Source organism: Drosophila mojavensis, unplaced genomic scaffold (genome assembly GCF_018153725.1).
Source record: "Drosophila mojavensis isolate 15081-1352.22 unplaced genomic scaffold, ASM1815372v1 contig_36, whole genome shotgun sequence".
NCBI lineage: Eukaryota > Metazoa > Arthropoda > Insecta > Diptera > Drosophilidae > Drosophila > Drosophila mojavensis.
Window position 1 is genome coordinate 12,659,234 of NW_025318858.1, and position 19,440 is coordinate 12,678,673.

General features: G+C 39.0%; 5 protein-coding genes across 9 annotated transcripts; 1 reads left to right on the forward strand and 4 right to left on the reverse strand.

The window, feature by feature from the left end:
* Nucleotides 1-1,135: 1,135 nt before the first annotated feature.
* Nucleotides 1,136-7,909, reverse strand: LOC6576640 (CCR4-NOT transcription complex subunit 3). 2 transcript variants are annotated; one of them, XM_032728538.2, is made up of 11 exons: nucleotides 7,529-7,909; nucleotides 7,136-7,326; nucleotides 6,921-7,018; nucleotides 6,696-6,845; nucleotides 5,571-6,422; nucleotides 4,989-5,055; nucleotides 4,552-4,923; nucleotides 4,331-4,489; nucleotides 2,777-3,549; nucleotides 2,486-2,695; nucleotides 1,136-2,088 (listed from the first exon to the last, which is right to left on the reverse strand). In XM_032728538.2, exons 2-11 carry the CDS (start codon nucleotides 7,158-7,160, stop codon nucleotides 1,990-1,992), a joined length of 2,805 nt encoding a protein of 934 aa, XP_032584429.1. In that variant the 5' UTR covers nucleotides 7,161-7,326; nucleotides 7,529-7,909; the 3' UTR covers nucleotides 1,136-1,989. The 2 variants fall into 2 exon arrangements, with proteins under 2 accessions (XP_032584429.1, XP_032584428.1); XM_032728537.2 differs by having other exon boundaries at nucleotides 4,552-4,926.
* Nucleotides 7,910-8,032: 123 nt separating this feature from the next.
* LOC6576641 (transmembrane protein 53) lies at nucleotides 8,033-11,175 on the reverse strand. 2 transcript variants are annotated; one of them, XM_002002593.4, is made up of 4 exons: nucleotides 10,915-11,175; nucleotides 9,569-9,965; nucleotides 9,111-9,471; nucleotides 8,033-9,020 (listed from the first exon to the last, which is right to left on the reverse strand). In XM_002002593.4, the coding sequence occupies exons 2-4, from the start codon at nucleotides 9,913-9,915 to the stop codon at nucleotides 8,622-8,624; spliced, it is 1,107 nt and encodes a 368-aa protein (XP_002002629.1). In that variant the 5' UTR covers nucleotides 9,916-9,965; nucleotides 10,915-11,175; the 3' UTR covers nucleotides 8,033-8,621. The 2 variants fall into 2 exon arrangements, with proteins under 2 accessions (XP_002002629.1, XP_015020775.1); XM_015165289.3 differs by having other exon boundaries at nucleotides 9,569-9,971; nucleotides 10,915-11,174.
* Nucleotides 11,176-11,866: 691 nt separating this feature from the next.
* Nucleotides 11,867-13,639, reverse strand: LOC6576642 (cysteine-rich with EGF-like domain protein 2). Of its 3 annotated transcripts, XR_001449423.3 has the most exons (4): nucleotides 13,122-13,638; nucleotides 12,635-13,057; nucleotides 12,224-12,556; nucleotides 11,867-12,156 (listed from the first exon to the last, which is right to left on the reverse strand). XR_001449423.3 is itself a non-coding variant. In XM_015165291.3 (3 exons), exons 1-3 carry the CDS (start codon nucleotides 13,576-13,578, stop codon nucleotides 12,092-12,094), a joined length of 945 nt encoding a protein of 314 aa, XP_015020777.1. In that variant the 5' UTR covers nucleotides 13,579-13,639; the 3' UTR covers nucleotides 11,867-12,091. The 3 variants fall into 3 exon arrangements, 2 of the variants coding, with proteins under 2 accessions (XP_015020777.1, XP_002002630.1); XM_015165291.3 differs by lacking the exon at nucleotides 12,224-12,556 and having other exon boundaries at nucleotides 13,122-13,639; XM_002002594.4 differs by having other exon boundaries at nucleotides 11,867-12,556.
* A 187-nt stretch (nucleotides 13,640-13,826) lies between these two features.
* LOC6576643 (probable cytosolic Fe-S cluster assembly factor GI11683) lies at nucleotides 13,827-15,698 on the reverse strand. The gene is made up of 4 exons (XM_002002595.4): nucleotides 15,504-15,698; nucleotides 15,354-15,446; nucleotides 14,638-15,295; nucleotides 13,827-14,574 (listed from the first exon to the last, which is right to left on the reverse strand). Exons 1-4 carry the CDS (start codon nucleotides 15,564-15,566, stop codon nucleotides 13,958-13,960), a joined length of 1,431 nt encoding a protein of 476 aa, XP_002002631.1. The 5' UTR covers nucleotides 15,567-15,698; the 3' UTR covers nucleotides 13,827-13,957.
* A 137-nt stretch (nucleotides 15,699-15,835) lies between these two features.
* LOC6576644 (protein CNPPD1) lies at nucleotides 15,836-18,116 on the forward strand. The gene is made up of 4 exons (XM_002002596.4): nucleotides 15,836-15,984; nucleotides 16,052-16,348; nucleotides 17,043-17,165; nucleotides 17,235-18,116. The coding sequence occupies exons 1-4, from the start codon at nucleotides 15,946-15,948 to the stop codon at nucleotides 17,964-17,966; spliced, it is 1,191 nt and encodes a 396-aa protein (XP_002002632.1). The 5' UTR covers nucleotides 15,836-15,945; the 3' UTR covers nucleotides 17,967-18,116.
* The last annotated feature ends 1,324 nt before the right edge of the window (nucleotides 18,117-19,440 follow it).

Sequence of the window (19,440 nt, forward strand, 5' to 3'; positions counted from 1 at the left end):
AAATATAAACTAAAATATCCGAGTGGAAATATGTTAATATACATACGATATACAAAATTGTAATAATTTTCCTTTCTAAAGCGAATTGCAGACGCACATCTGCTCTCTTTCAAATACCAATAGTCACTGCACACACATGCGCATACATAGATAGAGATGAGCACATTTGCGATTGTACTCACGCATACATATACGAAGTATGTTAGGGTATTACACACATACATAGCCAGGACAGCAGCTTGCACTGCAAGAAGAGCGTATAAGAAATTACTTATACTCAATCATAGTCATAGTAGGCTGGCATCGGTATAAGAGAAACTGTGATCACACATTAGAGTTGACACTCAGCATTGAAATCAGTATGCGGAATAGTATAAGTTGAGTGTGTGCACTAATTTCAGGTGTTTGCCGAGTCGCTTATGCAACAGCACACACTTATAAATATTTTATGAGTGTCTATGTAGTATGACACAAAACATAAATCGACCTCTTTTATTAAAAATATTTAAATGCTAACCAGAAATATCCATATATTTGTATTTTTTAATAAAATCCAGTACGCAATGGGCGGCGTATAATTGTATGTATATTTTAATGCATTTTTTTTTAATAATCTTTAAAATGTTTCTTTTTTTTTTTTGCATGCATTTGTGTTGTGTTTTCGTTTAAAACTAATCTTGTAAAATTGTTAAATATGTATTTCGTTCTTTATTTGTTTTTTCTTTAGCAAAAAATGCTATATTTACGCAAAAACATTCTAAAATGCATTTGTTTATACCATTTGACTATATATGACTTATTAACATTTTCTTTCATTTTTGTTGCTTTTTATTTGTGATCAAAATTGAGGCTCAATCGATCAGCGGATTTATATAGGCTAAAATGGGGAAAACAAATAAAAGTAAAATAATGCAAATAGTTGAATGAAATAAAACAAAAGAAAAACACAAAACATGTTTCAACTATTTACTCACGTTTTGTTTTTATTATGCTTACATTTAAAAAAAAGGTATTTTTACGCATTAATTTGTTTGTTTGTTTGTATGTTTGCCTTGCAGCATCCATATTATCATGCTCAACTTAATCAATGATCTTAGTAATCGTAATTACATTATTAAATTTAAATAAGATCAGCTGAAGTTTTATTAGTGTTTACTTTTATTCTCACGAGTTTTTCTTTTTACTTTTACTCTTTTACGTTTCTACTCAAACGCATTGAAAAAATTCGGTGCGCTAAATTTGTTTATAATTAAAAGTATTTACTGCACACTGCTGCGCTCTTTATACATGATGCAAGTGCGATGGATGAGGAGTGTGGGGGGCGGGGCAGGCAGAGGCGGGAGCGGAGGGAATAATGCATGAGAACGCTAAGCGATATACTAAATTGGAGTTTTTGTGGGAAGCGTGGTGTGGCGTAGCGGGAGCGGCTGCATGGAAATGGGCGTGGGCGGGGCGAGGAACAACTGCCAGAAAATTCAAATTGTTGCACGTATTTTGCATAACTTTTTTATAGTTTTAGTTTCTTTTTTATATATGTTTTTTCTTTCAGTTTTGTGTAGGAAAGTAATTCTTAAAAAAAATATATATAATAAACAATAAAACATTTATATAAAAAAGCATATGTTTTTACATGCGTATTCCAAACAAGTATCAGTATCGTACTTCATTGTTTTCTGTTTTCTTTTGCCTTGTTATCCGTTTCATCCCTTTTCGCTTATGCTTTGTTAGCTGTATCGTTTCTCTTACACAAGATCTCTTTCATTAGTTTATGGATTTAGCTGTGAGTCTATATATATGTGTGTATGCATGTGTGAGATAGTGTTCTGATTCTGTTCGATGGTGGAGAGTGTGGGAGTTTTGTATTCTTCTGATCTGATGTGGGGTATGGTATGGTTATTGTATGCTATTGATTCCAGTAAGGTTGTAGTTATGAATTGATTTCCTCGTAGACAGCCGACGCATCCGCATCACAACAACGCAGCATTCAATTCAATTCAGCTCCTTGTCTTCTAAGTACTTGTATTCAAAGGTGAAGCCCTCCTTTTTGCGCTGACTCCATTTCTCATAATCAAAGTAGATGTACGTACCCTGCAAAATAGCGAATTATAAAATTATAATATATTGAATACGAATATATTATTTAATTGAAAACACAAGTTTTATCATACAATCGATTCAAGTCGCAGATAAATTCAAATAAAAATAATCGAATTCAGTTTATTAAAATATATATTTCGTATTTGCTAGAAATATAGAAAACCTTTCCAGACATTCGAAAAAAAAAAATCAATTCGAAGCTTACAAACCTATGCCCTATTTGACAAATATTACTATTACTTATTTGACAAATATTAATATTACTATTATTTACTAGCTCGCAATAATTTATTTAAGAATACGGAATTTGTACAAATTGTAATTCATCGTAATCTCACGCTCAAGCTTAGATAAATGTAATTTTATTAGTGGACACGATTGAACTCACCTGTTCGTAATCATCGTTGATAATCTTCGGCTCCTCGTGCCGTTGAAACCACATCATGTATTTGGTGTGGAAGCGCCAGCTTTGTTTTTTTAGCGCCTTCGCTGCGAGATATTGCGCCTTGGAGCCCTCCATGTAGTAGAACACAAAGAAGAGCGTCTCCGTCGAGAGCCGTTGATAGAATTCAACGGTATCGTAAATGGGCAGCTGTGCCTAGAACGCGAACAAAAAGAGGAAAAGAAGAGAATTTATCACTCATGTTGGTTGACAATGGAATCAATGTATCTGACTCACCTGTGGATAATGCGCTGGTGTTTGCACCGGTGAGCGATGAAAATATGTTTGCAGCTTCTCCGTATCAATAGGCTGTGGCAGGTGATAATATGCGGCTTCCATCATTTGGAACTGCAGCTGATGCTCCTTTTGCAGCGGCGTTGGACCCAACGGCGTTACACCTAACAGCGGTGGTATGTGCGCCTCCGTTGTGGCCATTTGCTGCTGTTGTTGCTGCTGCTGCTGCTGTTGTTGTTGCTGCTGTTGCGCTGTATGCGTCTTGGCATTGGCTGTGACCACAACACCACCGCTGACGGCTGTTGGCTGACCAGCAGCATTCGCCAGATTCATGAGTCCACTGCCAGCTGTGGGGCCATTGCTGGCTGAGGCGACGATTGTACCAATTGCTGCAGCTGCTGCTGCTGCCGCTGCTGCATTTTGTTGTTGCTGTTGTTGCGCTGCTGCTGCTGCTGCCGCTGTCGCTGCTTGTTGTTGCTGGAGCTGCTGTTGCTGTTGTTGCTTGGCAGTTGTTTCGGTGCTGAAATGCTGTTGCAGCAATGATTGCTGCGCTGCTTGTTGCTGCGCCTGCTGTTGTTGCTGCTGCTGCTGTTGCTGCTGTCTCGTATCTATATTACTTGCCTGCTGCTGATTTAGGGAATTGGGCTCGATCACAGATCGATTGATGGCTTCCTGTGCCATGGTTTTCAATGAAATCGCATCGACAGCATTACTGTTGTTATTGCTGCTGCTGTTGCTGCTGCCGCTGCTGCTACTACTGAGTGAGGCGGGCAGACCTGCAAATGTAATGGAAGCAAGTAACAATAAGCATTACATATTAACAGCAATTACTTTAAATAATAAACAAAATATAATCGTAAGCTTTGAAGACTGCAAAGTTTGAATACCCTTAAAAGGCATGAGGGGTATATATAGAGTTAGCCAATTCATTTCTATTGATTTCTATTCGAAAACTAATATTATACAGTTTGCATTAATACAATATTTGTACTTACCTGGGATTTAATTCTATGATAAAACGTTTACTTTCTAATAATATTCATATAATGTCAACATTTTAATAGTCATATATCATATATATACGATATTATAGGAATATTAGGCTGTAAAACTATTATCATGTAATTGCATATCTCAGCATAAACTTTTCGTAATCTAATTACAAAATATAATATATGATATTCTAACCTAATGCCTGCAATATGAGTTTATATTGTCTATATAAACATAGTCATTGACAAAATGAAAATAGCCTCGGCAAAGTATTCTTGGTGAAATTCTGTACCCAGCTTCGAATATAATTACTTATAGCCATTCTATAAGGGTTCTCAAATTAAGTCTGTGTTTATTGCTATAAGCGCTGGATATATATTAAATAGAGTATTTCATGTTTAGGTTTCTGGTTGCTAATATTGACCGATTTTTATAACTAAGCGAATTTCATTGATTACTATCAATGATTATTCATTGATCAAAACTATTACAATTATCAACTGTTAAAAACTATAACCAAACCATGGTTAAGCCATTGGCTCATTTTAAATCCAAATATATTACCGTTTTGCATGTGTGAGGAATTCGTTTGAAGATTGGATAATTGCGCTGCCTGTTGCTGCTGTTGCTGTTGTTGTTGGGCCTGTGCATTTGCGCTTACAATGGCCGCCACCGTCGGCGCCGTTGCCTGCTGCTGCGAGACAGGTCCGTTTTCCAGTAGTGCTAGAAATACAAATTATAATTAGAATAAATTGTAACATATTTAGAAAGTATTTTGGACGTACATGTGTTGTGTTTAGCCACCGCTGCAAATGCAATTGTTGGTGTCGCTTGAATCACAGATTGGCCTTGAATGTTATTGCTGCTGTTGCTCGCTGACGCTGTTGCTGCAACAGCTGCAACGGCTGCCGCCGCTGCTGTTGCTGCTGGCACAGCGATGTTGGTTGCACTCAGACCAGGCGTTGGGGCATGTGGCTGCACGGCAGGATTGTGACCACTAGCAGCGACAATGCTGCTGCTGCTGCTGTTGTTGTTATTGTTGCTGCTGTTATTGTTGTTGTTCTGTGTCCCGCTAGACGCCAAAACGGAAGCGACCGTGGGTAGTTGCTGCTGCTGGTTTTTGCTGGGCGTTGAGCTAATAATCTTATTGACTTGAGCTGCTAATAGAATTTAGTCCATTAGTAAGTTAACACTCCAATTGATATAAAGCTTTGCAACTTACTATCACTACCCGCGGGCGCTTTAGCTGTGGCACGCACTGGCGTCGGCTTGATCGGCTGTTGAGGTTGCTGTGGTAAAAATGAAAATGTAATTAAAAATATATGTTAAATATTTGAAAAAAAAAATTGGGTAAATTATATATTAATTTGTATTTTATGTAAACATATACTGCTATTTTATTCACATATAATTTACTAGTCACTACACTTTGAAATATTCTAAAATATATAATAATATGAGAGAATATGTATATGAGAAAATATATAATATGTATATGAGAAAATTCGCCTGAATTAAATGTCGTTAATTGTCTAGATATCTGAGCAGATGTGCTAACAATAAAAAAAGGATCATAATTTATTCTGTTAATTTAGAGCGTTCATATCCTCCTCTTCTTGATCTATTTCTCTAAATTTGCTATTAATATAGAAGGAAATTTATGTTATTCGAGGCCATTAAATATATTTTTCTTTCCAGACACAACCTCAATTGGACAACAATTAATTCGTTCAAATAAATAATATATACAGCCCATACCACACGATCATTAGTTAGTTTAGTTTATTTAGTAGCAAACACTTACCTTCGCTTTGCTGCTATTCGCATTGCTTTCGCTACTTTTGTTGCGCTTCTCGCCACCTGTTGTCGCCTCGGTTGACGTTGTCGCTGAGGATGAAGCTGCGCTGGTGTCGCTCGCATAGCCCACATTGTTGCCATTCGATTGCTGTGCAGCGACGGCTGCTGCCGCCGCCGCTGCGGCTGCTTGCAAATGCTGGAATTGGGCTGCACTAGCGGCGCTGGTGCCACTGCCTGCGCTGCTGCTGCCCGCCGTTGACGTCTGCTGCTGCTGTGCGGAGGAGGAGGAGGATGGCAACACCTGCTGCACTGTAACTGGCGATTGCGATGGACTGCCGCCGGATGTTACACTGCTGGGCGAGCCGCTCGTTTCGTTGCTATTGTTGCTATCCGTTGTGGCCGTACCGCTCAGCTCGACTTCATCCAGTCCGATAATGTCATCGTAGATGAACTCGTTCTCCTCGAAATCGGGCTCTTGCGACGAATCGATATAGTATTCGACATCATCTTTGATTTTGTTCACTTGATCCGCCTCGACACCATCGTTGTCCAGCAGTCGCAGCAACGTTTCCAGTTTGGTTATGTGGAATTTATGACGATCCAACTTACTCCGCAAATCATCCATGCGCTCCTGTTTATCGCGATCCAGCCGTTTCTTTTTACCCGCTAACAGCGACTCAATTTCGCTCTCATACTGATCGATTTGAATTTGAAGTGTACTAATTGAACCGGTTAACCAATTGCGCGCATGATCCTTGATCCGTTGCGCTGGATCCATTTTTTGTGCGGCGCCCAGACCCTCCTTGGAATACGCTTTGGTTTTTGTTTCCCGCTCCACCACCTTGAAGCGTTCCATTTGCTGTAGGTGATTTGAAAATAATTAAAATTAATATGGAGCGATTGGAATTTCAAGTCGCCGCGAGAAATTGCAAATAGTTTATCGCTAAGCTATGTCGCAACATTCTTTAATATAAAATTAAATTGTGTATTTTTGGAACTGAAACCACAGATTAATTTAGTGATGTGGATCAAAAAAGACATAGGACTAAAGGTGATCTGTGGATTGATTATTGCTCAATATTGATGGAGGCGACATTCTTTTGTATTCCAATTTTAGGTTTAAACAACTTGCCGTTTCAATGAGCCTTCGATTCTCGAGCAGCGCGCTTTTATCTTTAATCTCGGCGGATGCAATCCATGATTTGATTTGATCTCGTAATCGCTGCAGTTTCTTAATTTCCTTTTTAAGGTCTGCCTCATACTTTTCTTGCAGATGCTTTTGCTGCAAATAGGATAGACATGAATATAGGTATATATTGAAGAGAGATATTAAATTTAGATGGTGTTATTTGCTCACCTTCTGGTTGGTATTTGTAGCATTGTGTACCTTTTTCCATATATCCTCAAACGTTTCCACGCCCTCGCCTACCTTTTTTAAACATCGATCAATTTCGCCTATCGAGGGTATATCGATAATGTGCACAGTATCAGTATTTGAACCCACATCATATCAAATAAATACATACATACATACATCTCTACCTATGTATGTATATGGAGAATTGTGCTTACCTTGCAATTTTCTCGTCGCAGCCATGGCTATGTGTGCTCTAGTGGTTTCTGCTGGCGCAAATAGTCAGACATAGTCCGCTACAAGCTGTCGCGATTGTTTAGTTATATCACCTGCCCGCAGCACAATCACTGTTGCTGCTGCTGCTTCTGCTGTGCGCTGTTTGTGCCTGACCAGAAGTCGGCAACGGCGTCTGCAACATAAATGGATCAATGTTAAATATGCATTAATTGCGCACACACATGTATAAACACACACAGACGCACACCAGCGTGTGCATCGTTGTTTCGACGTGTGCCGCGGCATTTGTGGCGTTGGCGGCGGCAAAATCATTTCCATTATTTGGTCACACACACCGAAGCGTATGATTAGTGGGCAGGCGTTGTTATATTTACCTTAGATCCAAGTAGCTTCACCGAATTGTATGGAAAAACACTCTCTGCCTGGCTTTGCTTCTTCTGCCTCTTTTGCTTGCACTAATATATGTGGTCGACTGTGTATATATGTGAGTGTACGTGTGTATGTGTGTGATACCTTCGGGCCGTCGGAGATTTCGATTTTTTTTTGTGGCTAAGCCTTTTTGGGCAAACGCAACGTGGCAGCTGTGCTGGGATTTCTTTTGTATTGATGAGTGGAGCAATAAATATGTGTGCTTGGTCTTAAGTATATAGATTTACGCAATTTATACATTTAAATAAATACGCTTAAAGATTTTTCGCTTGCTTTTTGTTCGCTTCTTCTTCTTCGCACATTCCAAGATGGCGACTCGCCAAAACTTATCGAATATAAACGATTGCGCCACAACATTTCGATAATTGCACATCACCCTGACCAGTGCTATAGCAGTGAGCTGTCATTCGAAAGAGAATGGTAATTTTAAATTTAAACTCGTGCGCGAATTAAAAATTATGATAAATTATTTTATTTGCGCTTGTTTTGTGCACTTTGTCAAGGAGGGGGGAAAATATAAGAATGTACACTTTTTTTTTAGATTCGAGTAACTGTTAAATTCGTTTCTACATTAAAGCGGCAGCGGGCGCCAAGCGGTCAACTGCATTAAATTTGTTCATATTTCTTTTTTTTTTTTTTTTTTGGTTTTGTTTTCAATAGTTACGTTTAAAATTTTTGCAATGTTGTTGCCAATCAAGTCTTAGCAATGATTTTTAGTTCGAATTACTGAGTGATACCTTTGAATTAATGAGAGGTTCGAAATAACGCAGGTTTGAAATAACAAGAGTCGACTGTATTGTGTTTGTATCATTAATTCAAAGTTATCACTCAGTAATTCGAACTAAAAATCATTGCTAAGACGCGGTAATTCGTACTCATATTTCCCTTGAATTTCGAAATAACGAGAGTCGACTGTAGTAGTAAGTTTTGTCTATAATAGTTGTGCTGCCTATCACATACGTGCTTGATGCGTTGTTATCCTTTGCGCGCGGTCCTAGAATTTGCAAATAATAAAATTTTCAAATTTTTGCATTTTTTCTAATCGTATTTCAAATTTGACTGATGCTGATGCTGCTGATGTTGTTGCTGTGCCATGGTTTGTGCATCGATGACATCGCCAGTTAGTTGATAGGACGTTCGAGTATTAGCCATACAGTTCTTGATAAAACTACACACACTCTGCACATATTGTGTTGGGTATTTGGTAAAGATTTTAACATGTTCCGCATCCTCAAAGCACACGGATGACACATTGATGCCCTGATCGCGTCGTATTCGTATAAATTTCTCAACGTCTCGATATGGTATGACAACATCACTTTTCGAATACAAAAACAATTGAGGATATTTGTTCGTCTCGTTCTTGAGCTCACTGAACGGGCTCGCATGGACAGGCGTTGAAGGGACAAACAAACTCTTAAAAGCCACAAACGTTTCCTGCGAATGACAATTGGTGTATTAGAAGATGGGGTGGGGCAAAGGGTAGAGAGCAGGGGGTATGAGCAAGGTGTAGGGGGCATGGCTCACCTCAACAAACCACATAATGCTCAGGGTCAACGTAATGATCAATGCCGTGACGCAATTGCAGCGTTTCTCCTTGCCATAAATTGCATTGATGGCACGGTATAAACCGAGCATACGTCTCTCACCTGGCGCCGAATCAAAGATGACGCCGCGCACTTGCAATGGGGATTTGTGCTTGCGCACGGCCAAATTGATGTGCTGATAAAGATAGGCACCACCGTTCGAAAAGATGTGAAATATTAAGGGATGTGCATCGAAATTCATGTCCTGTATGAGCTTCAGGATCTTTTCACCAATCGGCACCATCTCGCTGCGCTTCCAAAACAGCGTGTCTACCGGCGCCGTATAGCGGACCGTAATGAGACTGAGATCGAATCCAATATATAAATAAATATAATATATATAATAAATATATGTAATTAATAAATAATTGCTATAAGCTGCCCATGTCCTCCACTCACCCCCGATCCTCGTAGATCTTCGAGTACTTCATTAGATAACGGTCCTGACAGCCCGCCCAGCCCAGTAGCATCACAATCGGGACATTGTTCTGCTCATCGTTGCCGGTGACCAGTACGAAATCATTGTCCGCTGTGGGTTTTGGAAATTTGATGAAGTATTCCAAAGTATCTTCGCGTTCCAGCATCTCGCGTTGCTCTTGCTGTTGACGTTCGTTGGCCATTGGCATAATGCCGGCTGATCCGCTATAGGGCCGATATTCGGATGCAATATCATTCGCTGTTAGGCCATATGTTTGTTGTTGTTGTTTTTGCTGAGTTGTTGTTGACGATGATGAAGGCGATGACATTTTGTCATTTAAATTTGTGTGTGTGTTTTCTGTTGTTATTTTCCAAAATTCTGAAACTTATTTTAATGTTATTTGAAATTTTTGATTATACCTTCCAATAAAAAAACAAGTAAGAAAGCTATAGTCGAGACTGCTCGACTACGAGATCCCCTGAACCCTTGGAGCCAAAGCGATTTCAATAATTTTTCGCGTCTTTCAGCTTACACAAGAAACACGCAGGCATACATAAACACACACGCATACACACACAAACGCATACACACACACACACACACATACACAAACACAAACACATACACACACAAGCATCCACGCATAAACACGCATGGGCTGCAGTGTGCGCTTACTATGAGAACTCAATTGTTAAATAACTTTTTTTGTGGACATACGATCTCCATGAAACTTTCAGATTATGATATGGATATGCATGTATTTGCCAAAGCACAAGTCACTAGTATTTGAAATACGCTTTTTACAAACATGGAGGTGAGGGGATGGATATAGGGGTGGGGGGTAAATTTTAACAAAAACCGAAATTGCATAAATTGCATATAAGCATACCTAAAAAATTTGGAGACTCTAGCAATAAAGGTGTAGGAGATATAATTTTATAACTGGTTTTCGATAAGGTTTTTTTATCGATAAAAAAGATCGGGATGAGTTATCGATTTTTAATGATAAACTTGATATCCGCGCTGTAATTACGGACATTTAAAAAAAAAATTTGAAGTCTCTAGCTCTTATATCGACGCGTTCATACATACGGACAGACGGACAGACATACGGACAGGGCCAAATCAACTCAGCTCGTCGCCCTGATCAAGAATATACACTTTGTATATATACTTTGTGGGGTCTGCCACGTCTCCTTCTGCCTGTTACATACATTTCGACAAAATCATTATACCCTGATTTCCCATTGAAAATGGGTTCAGGGTATAAAAAAAAGAAAAAAAATTTATTTACGTGTTTTGCCTGGTTACGCAAAAGCCTACTTACTTGCTTAGCTCTATGTTGTGGCCGAGTCTGTTGCCAAATAACAAATATCCGTTGCTGTATTGATTTTGTGAGGCGAAAATATTAACGGTTGGTTTATTTACGAGAAACTAAAGCTTGTGGCATTTTTTACAAGAACTAAATTGATTTTTCGGCCAGCGAGAATAACCAGCAAAAACTTGACCTTCTGGCCAAGCAGCTTAGTACGCACAAACAAATATCAAATATGCTGCTAGGTGTGCTGCTGCTGCTGCTGCTAGTGCCGCCTCCTGGTGCTGGTGTTGCAGTAACATGCCGCATTCCAAATTTCCAGCCGCTGCTGTTGACTATGGCAATGGATTCGACATGAACATGCGCAATGCTCTAAAAGGATAATAGGTTAGGAATAACTATTTCAATTGATCGTTGACGCAAATTTATGCAGCTTATTTTAAACAGAATATGCATAAATAGTAACTATAAATACACACTTTCATAATAAAAATAAAGATTTTACTTATTTCCCTTCAAAACAGTAAAATCTTTAAATTCGGCGCTTACATTTTAACACAGCTGTTGGGAATGGTCTAAAACATGCAAAGCACACTATAATATATCGATATTTTGACTGTCCGTTAAAGTTTTCAAATTGACGGTAGCACAGCTGTTAGAAATGGTATAAAATAGGACTAGATCAACTAAAAATTGTAATCAACTTGTACTGTTTATTGTTGTTGCTTTAACTTTTATGTTGTTTATTTTAAAAATGCGTACTTTAAAATTAAAATTTGGAAATTTTTAATCATACAAAATTTTTAATAGTAGGAAATTAGCGCTAATGTATTTAACAGCTGTTATGAACATTGATGTATCGATACTTTCCCTTGTTTTCTACTGATAAAACAGTTAAAAATTTCAAATTGGCGCTGAATCGCTCACAGCTGTTTTGGAATGACCACAAAAAGAGGCAAGGATATATCGACAAACGTCTTTTTTACTTGTTTTCGCTCAAATACATTGCTAATACTTTTAAGTATTTTATAGAATTCAGTTTCTATGGGACCAGCTACATTTTAATTCTACAATTTTGTTTCTTCGAAATTAAACGCAAATTTGGCAATTTAGATATTTCTTACTTTGAATTTAAAATCATTTTGGTAATTGTATTAAACTAAATTTGACTAAGTTGTTGCTGTGCGTGTTACAGTTCCTCTCGCATTGATGTCGCCATTTCCGGTTCTGAATCGATTTCCGTATTCAATGCGACTGCAAACAAACAAAAATATAGAAAAACATAACATAATTTAAATACTGCAGACAAATGCTCATTTACGAATTATTCATAGAATAAAATTAACGTATATATCAGCAAATATTCCAAACGTCTTTTCTCTTCTTTGTTTTGGTTTTTTTTTCCTGACTTATAATGACTTCATGATCAAATCCTCAAGCTGCTTTGTGTCTATTTCTGGCTTTTGAACGCCGCCCTGCGCTGTCCAATTCAGCCAATACTCGGAGGCAGCTATATAGATGGCCACCGCACCACCAACGATATACGCAATATGTGTGGAGCTCTGGAAGATGACGCAGGTGGCTACGCACATGCCGAAGTAGGTGAGAAATCGTGTTATGTTGACATACGAATCACGCTGCTGCGAGGACAGATCTGTATGAACCGTTCCAGGGCAAGAGAAATGATGATAGTTGTCAAACTATAGTTATCGATAGTTTTACACGCACTTACCTTGACATTTGCCATCCTTCAGCTGATAGCCATCGGCGCACTTCTTGCACATATCGGGTCCATCACCATCGCAACCATCGCATGAACGATCACATTCCAGGCACGAGAAGGAGCCTTCGTTGTTTACACAGAATTGTTGCGGACGACATGCTCGATGCTGATCCACACATTCGTTGATGTCCACGCAACCCGTTTCGGTGTCCATCCGCCAGCCATCCTTGCACTTGCGACAACTCTTTGGACCAGCGCCGTTGCAACCGCCATCACCGCAAGCGGCATGACATGGAGTGCACAGCAGCTTTGTGGCATCGCGAAAGGATTCATAATTGTTCTCATCACACTCGTTGCAATTGACACCTGCGTACCCGCTGTCACATAGGCATTGCCCGTTGCCCTTGCGTGTGCCGTTCCCCTTGCATTTCCCTAGAAAATAATATACATACATACATATATAAGATATGCATTTTATTTTTAAAAAATAACCCACCATTATTATTGCAGTCTGTGCACGGCTGGCAAGTGGGTCCATACGTGTTGCTTGGACAGCAAACGCTCAGTTGATTGATGCACAGCCAGGCATGCAAATCGGGCTCCTCGTCCTGTTTGTTGGTAAACCAGTCCTCAATCAAGGACTCGTGGTCGTTGCTCAACATATGACAGTGATCCTGGCCACGTTTAACCTCACTGCACAACTGCTCCTGGATCTCAACGAAGCGCACTTCACTATTTCTATAGGCACGCATTTTCTCCTGCTCCCAGGCTGCGTCGCCGCCGGCATGTTTGCCTCGTTTTGTACGCTCCAAGCCCAAGTTGAATGACTCCACCAGCACTGTGCACGCTTTGCAAGGTGGCAATTTAGTGGATTTATCCTTGAGTTTTTGTGGTTCATCAAGTGCAATTGCAATTGTTATGAGTGGCAGTACAAAACATATTTTCAATAGCATATTATGGTGTTTTGGTGATTCGGCTAAAGGTTTACGTGTATTTAATTAGGGTTGTTGACGAGGTATCGACTTATCGATACCTGAAAACAACGTGTGGCATCGATACCAAAAGCTTTGTGTGATAAGAAACATATTGCATTCAAAATAGTTTTAATATATTTAAAATCTTTTAATTTAAAATTACATATTTCTATTATAACAATAAAATCTTTAATAAAGAAATTTATAGCAGTATTAAAAAAAAATAGTTCTACTTTAGCTCTTGTATTTAAATATTTAACATCCGATATATGTATGTATTGTTTTGCAAAAAACATTAATAACAATTGTAACGATTGAATTGTTATTCATCTACAGTGATCCAAAAGTAAATAGTTTGCTACCATTTTATGTTTAAGGCTGTGTTGAGCTTCTCCACTGCATGATAGCTGGTATGGAGTAGGCTTTGGGACTTATCGGTTTGTGTGCCATCAAGGAAATCGGTATATATATGTTTAGTATGGGCATTATCCGGATTGGAGCGCGGCAGTTGCTTATAGAGCTCCTCCAGCTGTTGAGTCAGCTCGCGTACATGTTGTCCCGTGGTGGGACGCACTTGGGCGCCACCGTTGATGCAGCCGGACGGACAGGCCATCACCTCAACAAAATGATAGCCCGGCCCTTTGCCACGCTTCAGTTTTTGCATAAGATTTTGTATATTCCGAAAGCCGTTCGCAATGGCAAATTTAAGTACGATCTTTCCATCCTTCTCCAAACTAATTTCGGAAAAGTCTCGATTGCGCAACGCCTTGAATTGGAGTTCATTTGGTGTCTCTTCGTTGAACAGTTCTCGGGCGGCATATTTGTAAATGTGTTCCGCATAGCCACCTGACATGGTGGATTCGTGTGCCCATACCATAGCCTCAGGCGGCTGATCCGTCCACGGCCAATCCATGTCTGAGGGTGCGAATTGCTGCAGCGTTTGTTCCTCTGTCTGGAGCATTTGTTCTACCTCAACTGGAAAGCAAAAAGCGAATTTACAACACATACATAGTTGAATATAATACGCTTCTTACTTACTTGAGGTAATCACACAGTCTACGTCCCTTGAGCTGTTCACCTCGCTGTAGAAGTCTTCGCGAGACGCCTCCAGTTTCTTATCGTAGCAGGGCATAACTGTGACATGATAGATCCGAGAGCCGGATACGCCCAGTTTCTCCGCCAGCCTCTGTTTCACGAGCACGCCCATAATTTGTTGTGGCGAACGCGTTGTCGCAATGTGGGGCAATATAAAATTACCATGGGTCTTCTCGGCATAGCACACCCAACCGGGACACGAGGAACTCAACATGCTCAGATCGGCATTATCCCGATAACGCTCAACGAACTCCTGCCGGCATTCCAGTAACGCCAGATCGTCAGCAATCTTGGTGCTCAGCACATAATCGGCACCCAGCTGTCGCAGATAGCCGGACAAATGGCGAGCCGCTTCTTCGACGCCAAGCTCAAAGCGATGGGCGAGACTTATTAGCGGCTGCACCGCAATTGTAAACACAATTGTGCGCACTTTGTCACTGTCGCCGGATGCTTTGAGTCTTTCGTTTTCGCGCAACACCTTGAGTAACTCCTCTTGGCTTTGCTGTGTGATAAGCACGCCTTCCGCGGAGGTTATGCAGCCGGAGCAGGCGAGGCAATCTTGCAGTGTGATCTCAACCTTCTGCAGCTTTTGCTTGCCGCTCTATTAATTGTAAAATATTCGAAGTCAGCTATAAAACACATTTATAAACCTTCTGTACCTCTGATTCCTCGTAATAGCCATCCGCTTGTACGGTTATTTTGGATCCAGTTTTTGACTTTGTCTTATCTATTGTCACGGGCTTTATGCACTCCTGAAATTAATCGCATTAATTTAATTGCTTATAGCTTTGAATTAATTATCAGCTCACCTGTGAAGGCGTTATAAAATCGTCCAAATCGGTTAACTGCAGCGCTCCACTGAATCGCGACATAATTTAAACTTTATTTATGATTTGCGATTCTAAAAAAAACGCAACGAGTATGGTCGAATCATATGTTTTAACGTTAACGTGAGAATGGCAAATCGCGCACCAAACAATAAACAAATTAGTATTCATTTTAAATTTTTGACAGGCTTTGCAGGAGTACACAAGTTAGAATTCAAAATTTATTTTTTGTTGTTCGATAATTACTATAAAGCCCGCAGATAAAATTAAATTTATTTTGATGCCTGTACTGCAGCCTTGACAGCCCTGCTGTGCTCAGCTACAAACCAAACAGTTGGTTTTAGTCGATGTGGCAACGTTGACACGGTTCTCCTACGAAAGCATTTTATTTTCACGCTAAAGACGCAGAACACTTTTTATTCCAATGGGGCGAAGTAAATTCGTCTCATCTGCGCCAAAAAAGGTAATCCACGCAATTGGCGCTATTCGTAACACATCAAATGCATTGCTAATTGCTTTTTAATTTGCAGGTGATGCAGCACGGCGAGTTTATAAATCGTATACGAAAAACGCTTTACTATGGAGGTGTGGACACAACGGAGGCGGATATGGAAGTATCCATGCCATTTGCAGAATATGCCGCCGATCTATTCTCGGAGCCACATCGCGGCCACTCGCTGCATCGTTTGAGTTCAATTGCGGCTGGAAAAACCCATGCAACACCATGCTCCCTCATAATGGCGCTTATCTACTTGGATCGCTTGAATAGCATTGATCCCGGCTATGGCTACAGAATCACGCCACAGGAGTTATTTGTGGTGTCATTGGTAAGTGTAATTTGTTGTTCACGCTTTGCCAGCAGCTCGTGGCAGAAAACCTGTTGATTGATAACCCACCTTACGCGCAATAACGCATACATACATATTTGCGTGCATGTGTGTGCGCACAATCACTGAAATTGCCAGTACACTAATGCGAAGAAATACACACACATACTTACACAGTCGAAAGCGTTCTACAGCAGCGTTGCCCATAATGAGTGAATAATGTGAGCGTGTGTTTGTATGATCATTGTGTTGCTTGGCATTTATTTTAAACTAAATGAGGGCAGCTGGCAGCTAAAACTGATAAGTCGTATTGACTGCACTGCATAGCATACATATTTTTGTATATATAACTGTATGTTATATATACAGTCTGTTATATACAAGTTTTTGTTATATACAATAGAATTTTTTTGGCTGGTAGTCATGCACAAAGCTGTGACGTCACAGCTGTGTGGGTAATGCGCTTTCTAAATTCCATAATGAGAAAATAAGATGATTTTTATTATTTTGATTGTGGTTGGGCATCACATTTACTCTTAAATTATAACTAAGAACAGCACTGCATTTCGATGCACACATTATTTATGTAATTCTTTGTTATTTATAGCATTTTTGGTATTTGGCTTTTGGCCAGTGACATCACATGGTTACTCATAAACTTGTTTTGTTTTGTGTTGTTCTTTTCGACTTACAGATGATTTCAACGAAATTCTATGCCGGCCACGATGAGCGTTTCTATTTGGAGGATTGGGCAAAAGAGGGCAACATGACCGAGGACAAACTGAAACAACTGGAACTCGAGTTTCTGACAGCTATTGTAAATGCATTTATCATATTTCTACATAGAATTGTAATTATTAATTGTAAATTTTGTTTGTGTTGACAGGACTGGAAGATATACATATCGAACGAGCAATTTTTTGAAAAGCTGAGCAGCGTAGAGCGAACGCTGGCACAGCGTGAGGGCTTGCGGCGTGGCTGGTTAACCTACAGTGAACTGATGCAGCTATTGCCTAGCTTCACGTTAATGAAATTTCTATTAAATAACCTGGCTGTTTTGGCCCTGAGCTATGCGGCAAGTGTGTTCACAATTGCGGGCGCATTCTTCATTGCCAGCCAGCTGCCGGGCACACTATGGCATCGACGCAGCGATATAGGAAATGCCACGGCACCGGTTAACCCAACGCTCAATCCACTGAAGCCCATTGTGACGCCCAATGCCACGGATGCTGCGCCCGTTGGGCTGGCAACTCGAGCGGGTGCTGCACGCAATGACAGTTGCAATGCTTTGAATGTGGAAGCCGAACTTATGAAACTGGAGCAACAATATTGCGACGAGGAAAGACTGATTGCACTACAACGTAGACAACGCGAGGAGCGACCCCCAAATCCTTTGTTACCGCCCAAATATCGAATGGACTATGCCACCAAGCAGCAGGACAACACCGAACATTGGCTGAACATCAAGTCGCAGTATAGCGATCAACGTCATTCGGCAAATAATTGGAATTGGAATGAAACCAGGAACACATCCGTATTTTGGCAAGTCCTCAGCGAAGCGATATCTCATCAGTCGTTCTTGGTGCGCTGGCCGGAGCTGTGGCCAAAGTTCATCTAAAGTAGGAGCTTCAATATTTCCTTCAACTCTCTTTTTCTTTTTTATTAAGAACAACATAATTTGTTCAGTTTTACTTTGCGTGAGTAATTCTTTCAATAGTGTCAAATATTTAGTTTGGCACACTAATAAATTATATTTTTTCAACAATAATAACATTTATAGTAATAATTCCAATTCTTGTAATCGACTGTATAACACTCGTTCGAATTCCTCTAAAAGGATCCAATATACCCTTTTCACAATGTGAGTGGGTAATTTAGGGGAAAAAAAAAAACAATGAAAAATAAAGATTGATAATATAATGAAATGTATGAATTAACATAATCAATTTTATTTAATATAAAGGGACACTTTGTAGGTAAGTATTACATAGGATCTTAGGGATAGTAGAAATAGAAATATGAAATAAAAACATTAAAAAAAAAAAAAAAAAAAAAAAAAAACATTTTAGACTTTGATTTTGCACGTAATTCTTGGGAATACATAGAACAGAGATGTTCATTGAAATGAAAATAAATCAAACTCAAACTGTTATAACATTCAAAGCTTGAAAAGGGAGAATGTTTTTTTTTTATAAAGAAAGTACTCTCTTCTCTTAGTGAAAATCGCATAAAACTGCGATCTTAGGTACTGCTGAAATTAAACAAGATTTGAAAAAAATTTTTTTTTCAATTTGATATATTTATTTGTTAAGCTCTCTACAATTTGGACTTTGATATTGTACATAATGTTATTTTTTTTTTATTTCTTGCTACGGGTTTACATATAATATGCAATTTCAATATATTTAAAGCCGTTCTTTTTTTTTTTGATTTATTTATTTATTTTTTTTTTTTTTGGACAAATGGTTTTGGAAAAGCTTCAAGAAGTGAGGTGCATAGTTAAAGCAATTCGGAGGCACTTTACAGTGAAAGACGTAAATAATAATATTAATATTAATGAACTACTCGGCAGGCTTTAGATTAATATTAAGTTAATTTAAGGTGTTTTCGCTAATCGTTAATGGATGACCATTGATTTAGGCATGTAATTCACTTTCAGCTAAGTTGACTACCAAAATTTTGCTAGTTTTGATTCCTTAGTTTTTGTTGGTTTTTTCTTGGACCTTTTGCAACTACAATACATTGTCAATTTCATATATATTTTATTAATTTGTTTAAGTTTTTACCACTAATTTGAATATCAATCCGAGACAGAATGAAAATATATTGCTTAATTTGAGTTTTTCGGTTTTTCTATTTTGTTTTTCTCTAAAAAGTGCAGTCAGAAAGTATATAATTGTAAAGCCTAGTTAATTACAAACACATTTCATCTTAAATAGTATTTAGTTAGTAGGTACATTGAGTGTCACTTTAGTTCGCTTGACTAAGTAAGAACTATGCAGAGCATTGTCTCATCTTTTAATCTCTTAAGATCCTAAAATTCAATAGTTGTGGCAATGCGGAAAATAAAAACACAAAAAAAACAAATGAAA

Coding starts and splice junctions, on each gene's coding strand:
- LOC6576640 (XM_032728537.2), bottom strand. CDS start 7,160: ATGGCTGCGACGAGAAAATTGCAAG. Junction 5,056..5,570: donor CGAATAGCAGCAAAGCGAAG/GTAAGTGTTTGC, acceptor TTTTTACCACAG/CAACCTCAACAGCCGATCAA. Junction 2,696..2,776: donor CACCAGCGCATTATCCACAG/GTGAGTCAGATA, acceptor TTCGCGTTCTAG/GCACAGCTGCCCATTTACGA.
- LOC6576641 (XM_002002593.4), bottom strand. CDS start 9,915: ATGTCATCGCCTTCATCATCGTCAACAACAACTCAGCAAAAACAACAA. Junction 9,472..9,568: donor AAGATCTACGAGGATCGGGG/GTGAGTGGAGGA, acceptor ATTCGATCTCAG/TCTCATTACGGTCCGCTATA. Junction 9,021..9,110: donor GCATTATGTGGTTTGTTGAG/GTGAGCCATGCC, acceptor TGTCATTCGCAG/GAAACGTTTGTGGCTTTTAA.
- LOC6576642 (XM_002002594.4), bottom strand. CDS start 13,578: ATGCTATTGAAAATATGTTTTGTACTGCCACTCATAACAATTGCAATT. Junction 13,058..13,121: donor CACAGACTGCAATAATAATG/GTGGGTTATTTT, acceptor ATTATTTTCTAG/GGAAATGCAAGGGGAACGGC. Junction 12,557..12,634: donor GAAGGATGGCAAATGTCAAG/GTAAGTGCGTGT, acceptor CGGTTCATACAG/ATCTGTCCTCGCAGCAGCGT.
- LOC6576643 (XM_002002595.4), bottom strand. CDS start 15,566: ATGTCGCGATTCAGTGGAGCGCTGCAGTTAACCGATTTGGACGATTTT. Junction 15,447..15,503: donor ATTTTATAACGCCTTCACAG/GTGAGCTGATAA, acceptor GATTAATTTCAG/GAGTGCATAAAGCCCGTGAC. Junction 15,296..15,353: donor GCTATTACGAGGAATCAGAG/GTACAGAAGGTT, acceptor TACAATTAATAG/AGCGGCAAGCAAAAGCTGCA.
- LOC6576644 (XM_002002596.4), top strand. CDS start 15,946: ATGGGGCGAAGTAAATTCGTCTCATCTGCGCCAAAAAAG. Junction 15,985..16,051: donor TCTCATCTGCGCCAAAAAAG/GTAATCCACGCA, acceptor TTTAATTTGCAG/GTGATGCAGCACGGCGAGTT. Junction 17,166..17,234: donor TCGAGTTTCTGACAGCTATT/GTAAATGCATTT, acceptor TTGTGTTGACAG/GACTGGAAGATATACATATC.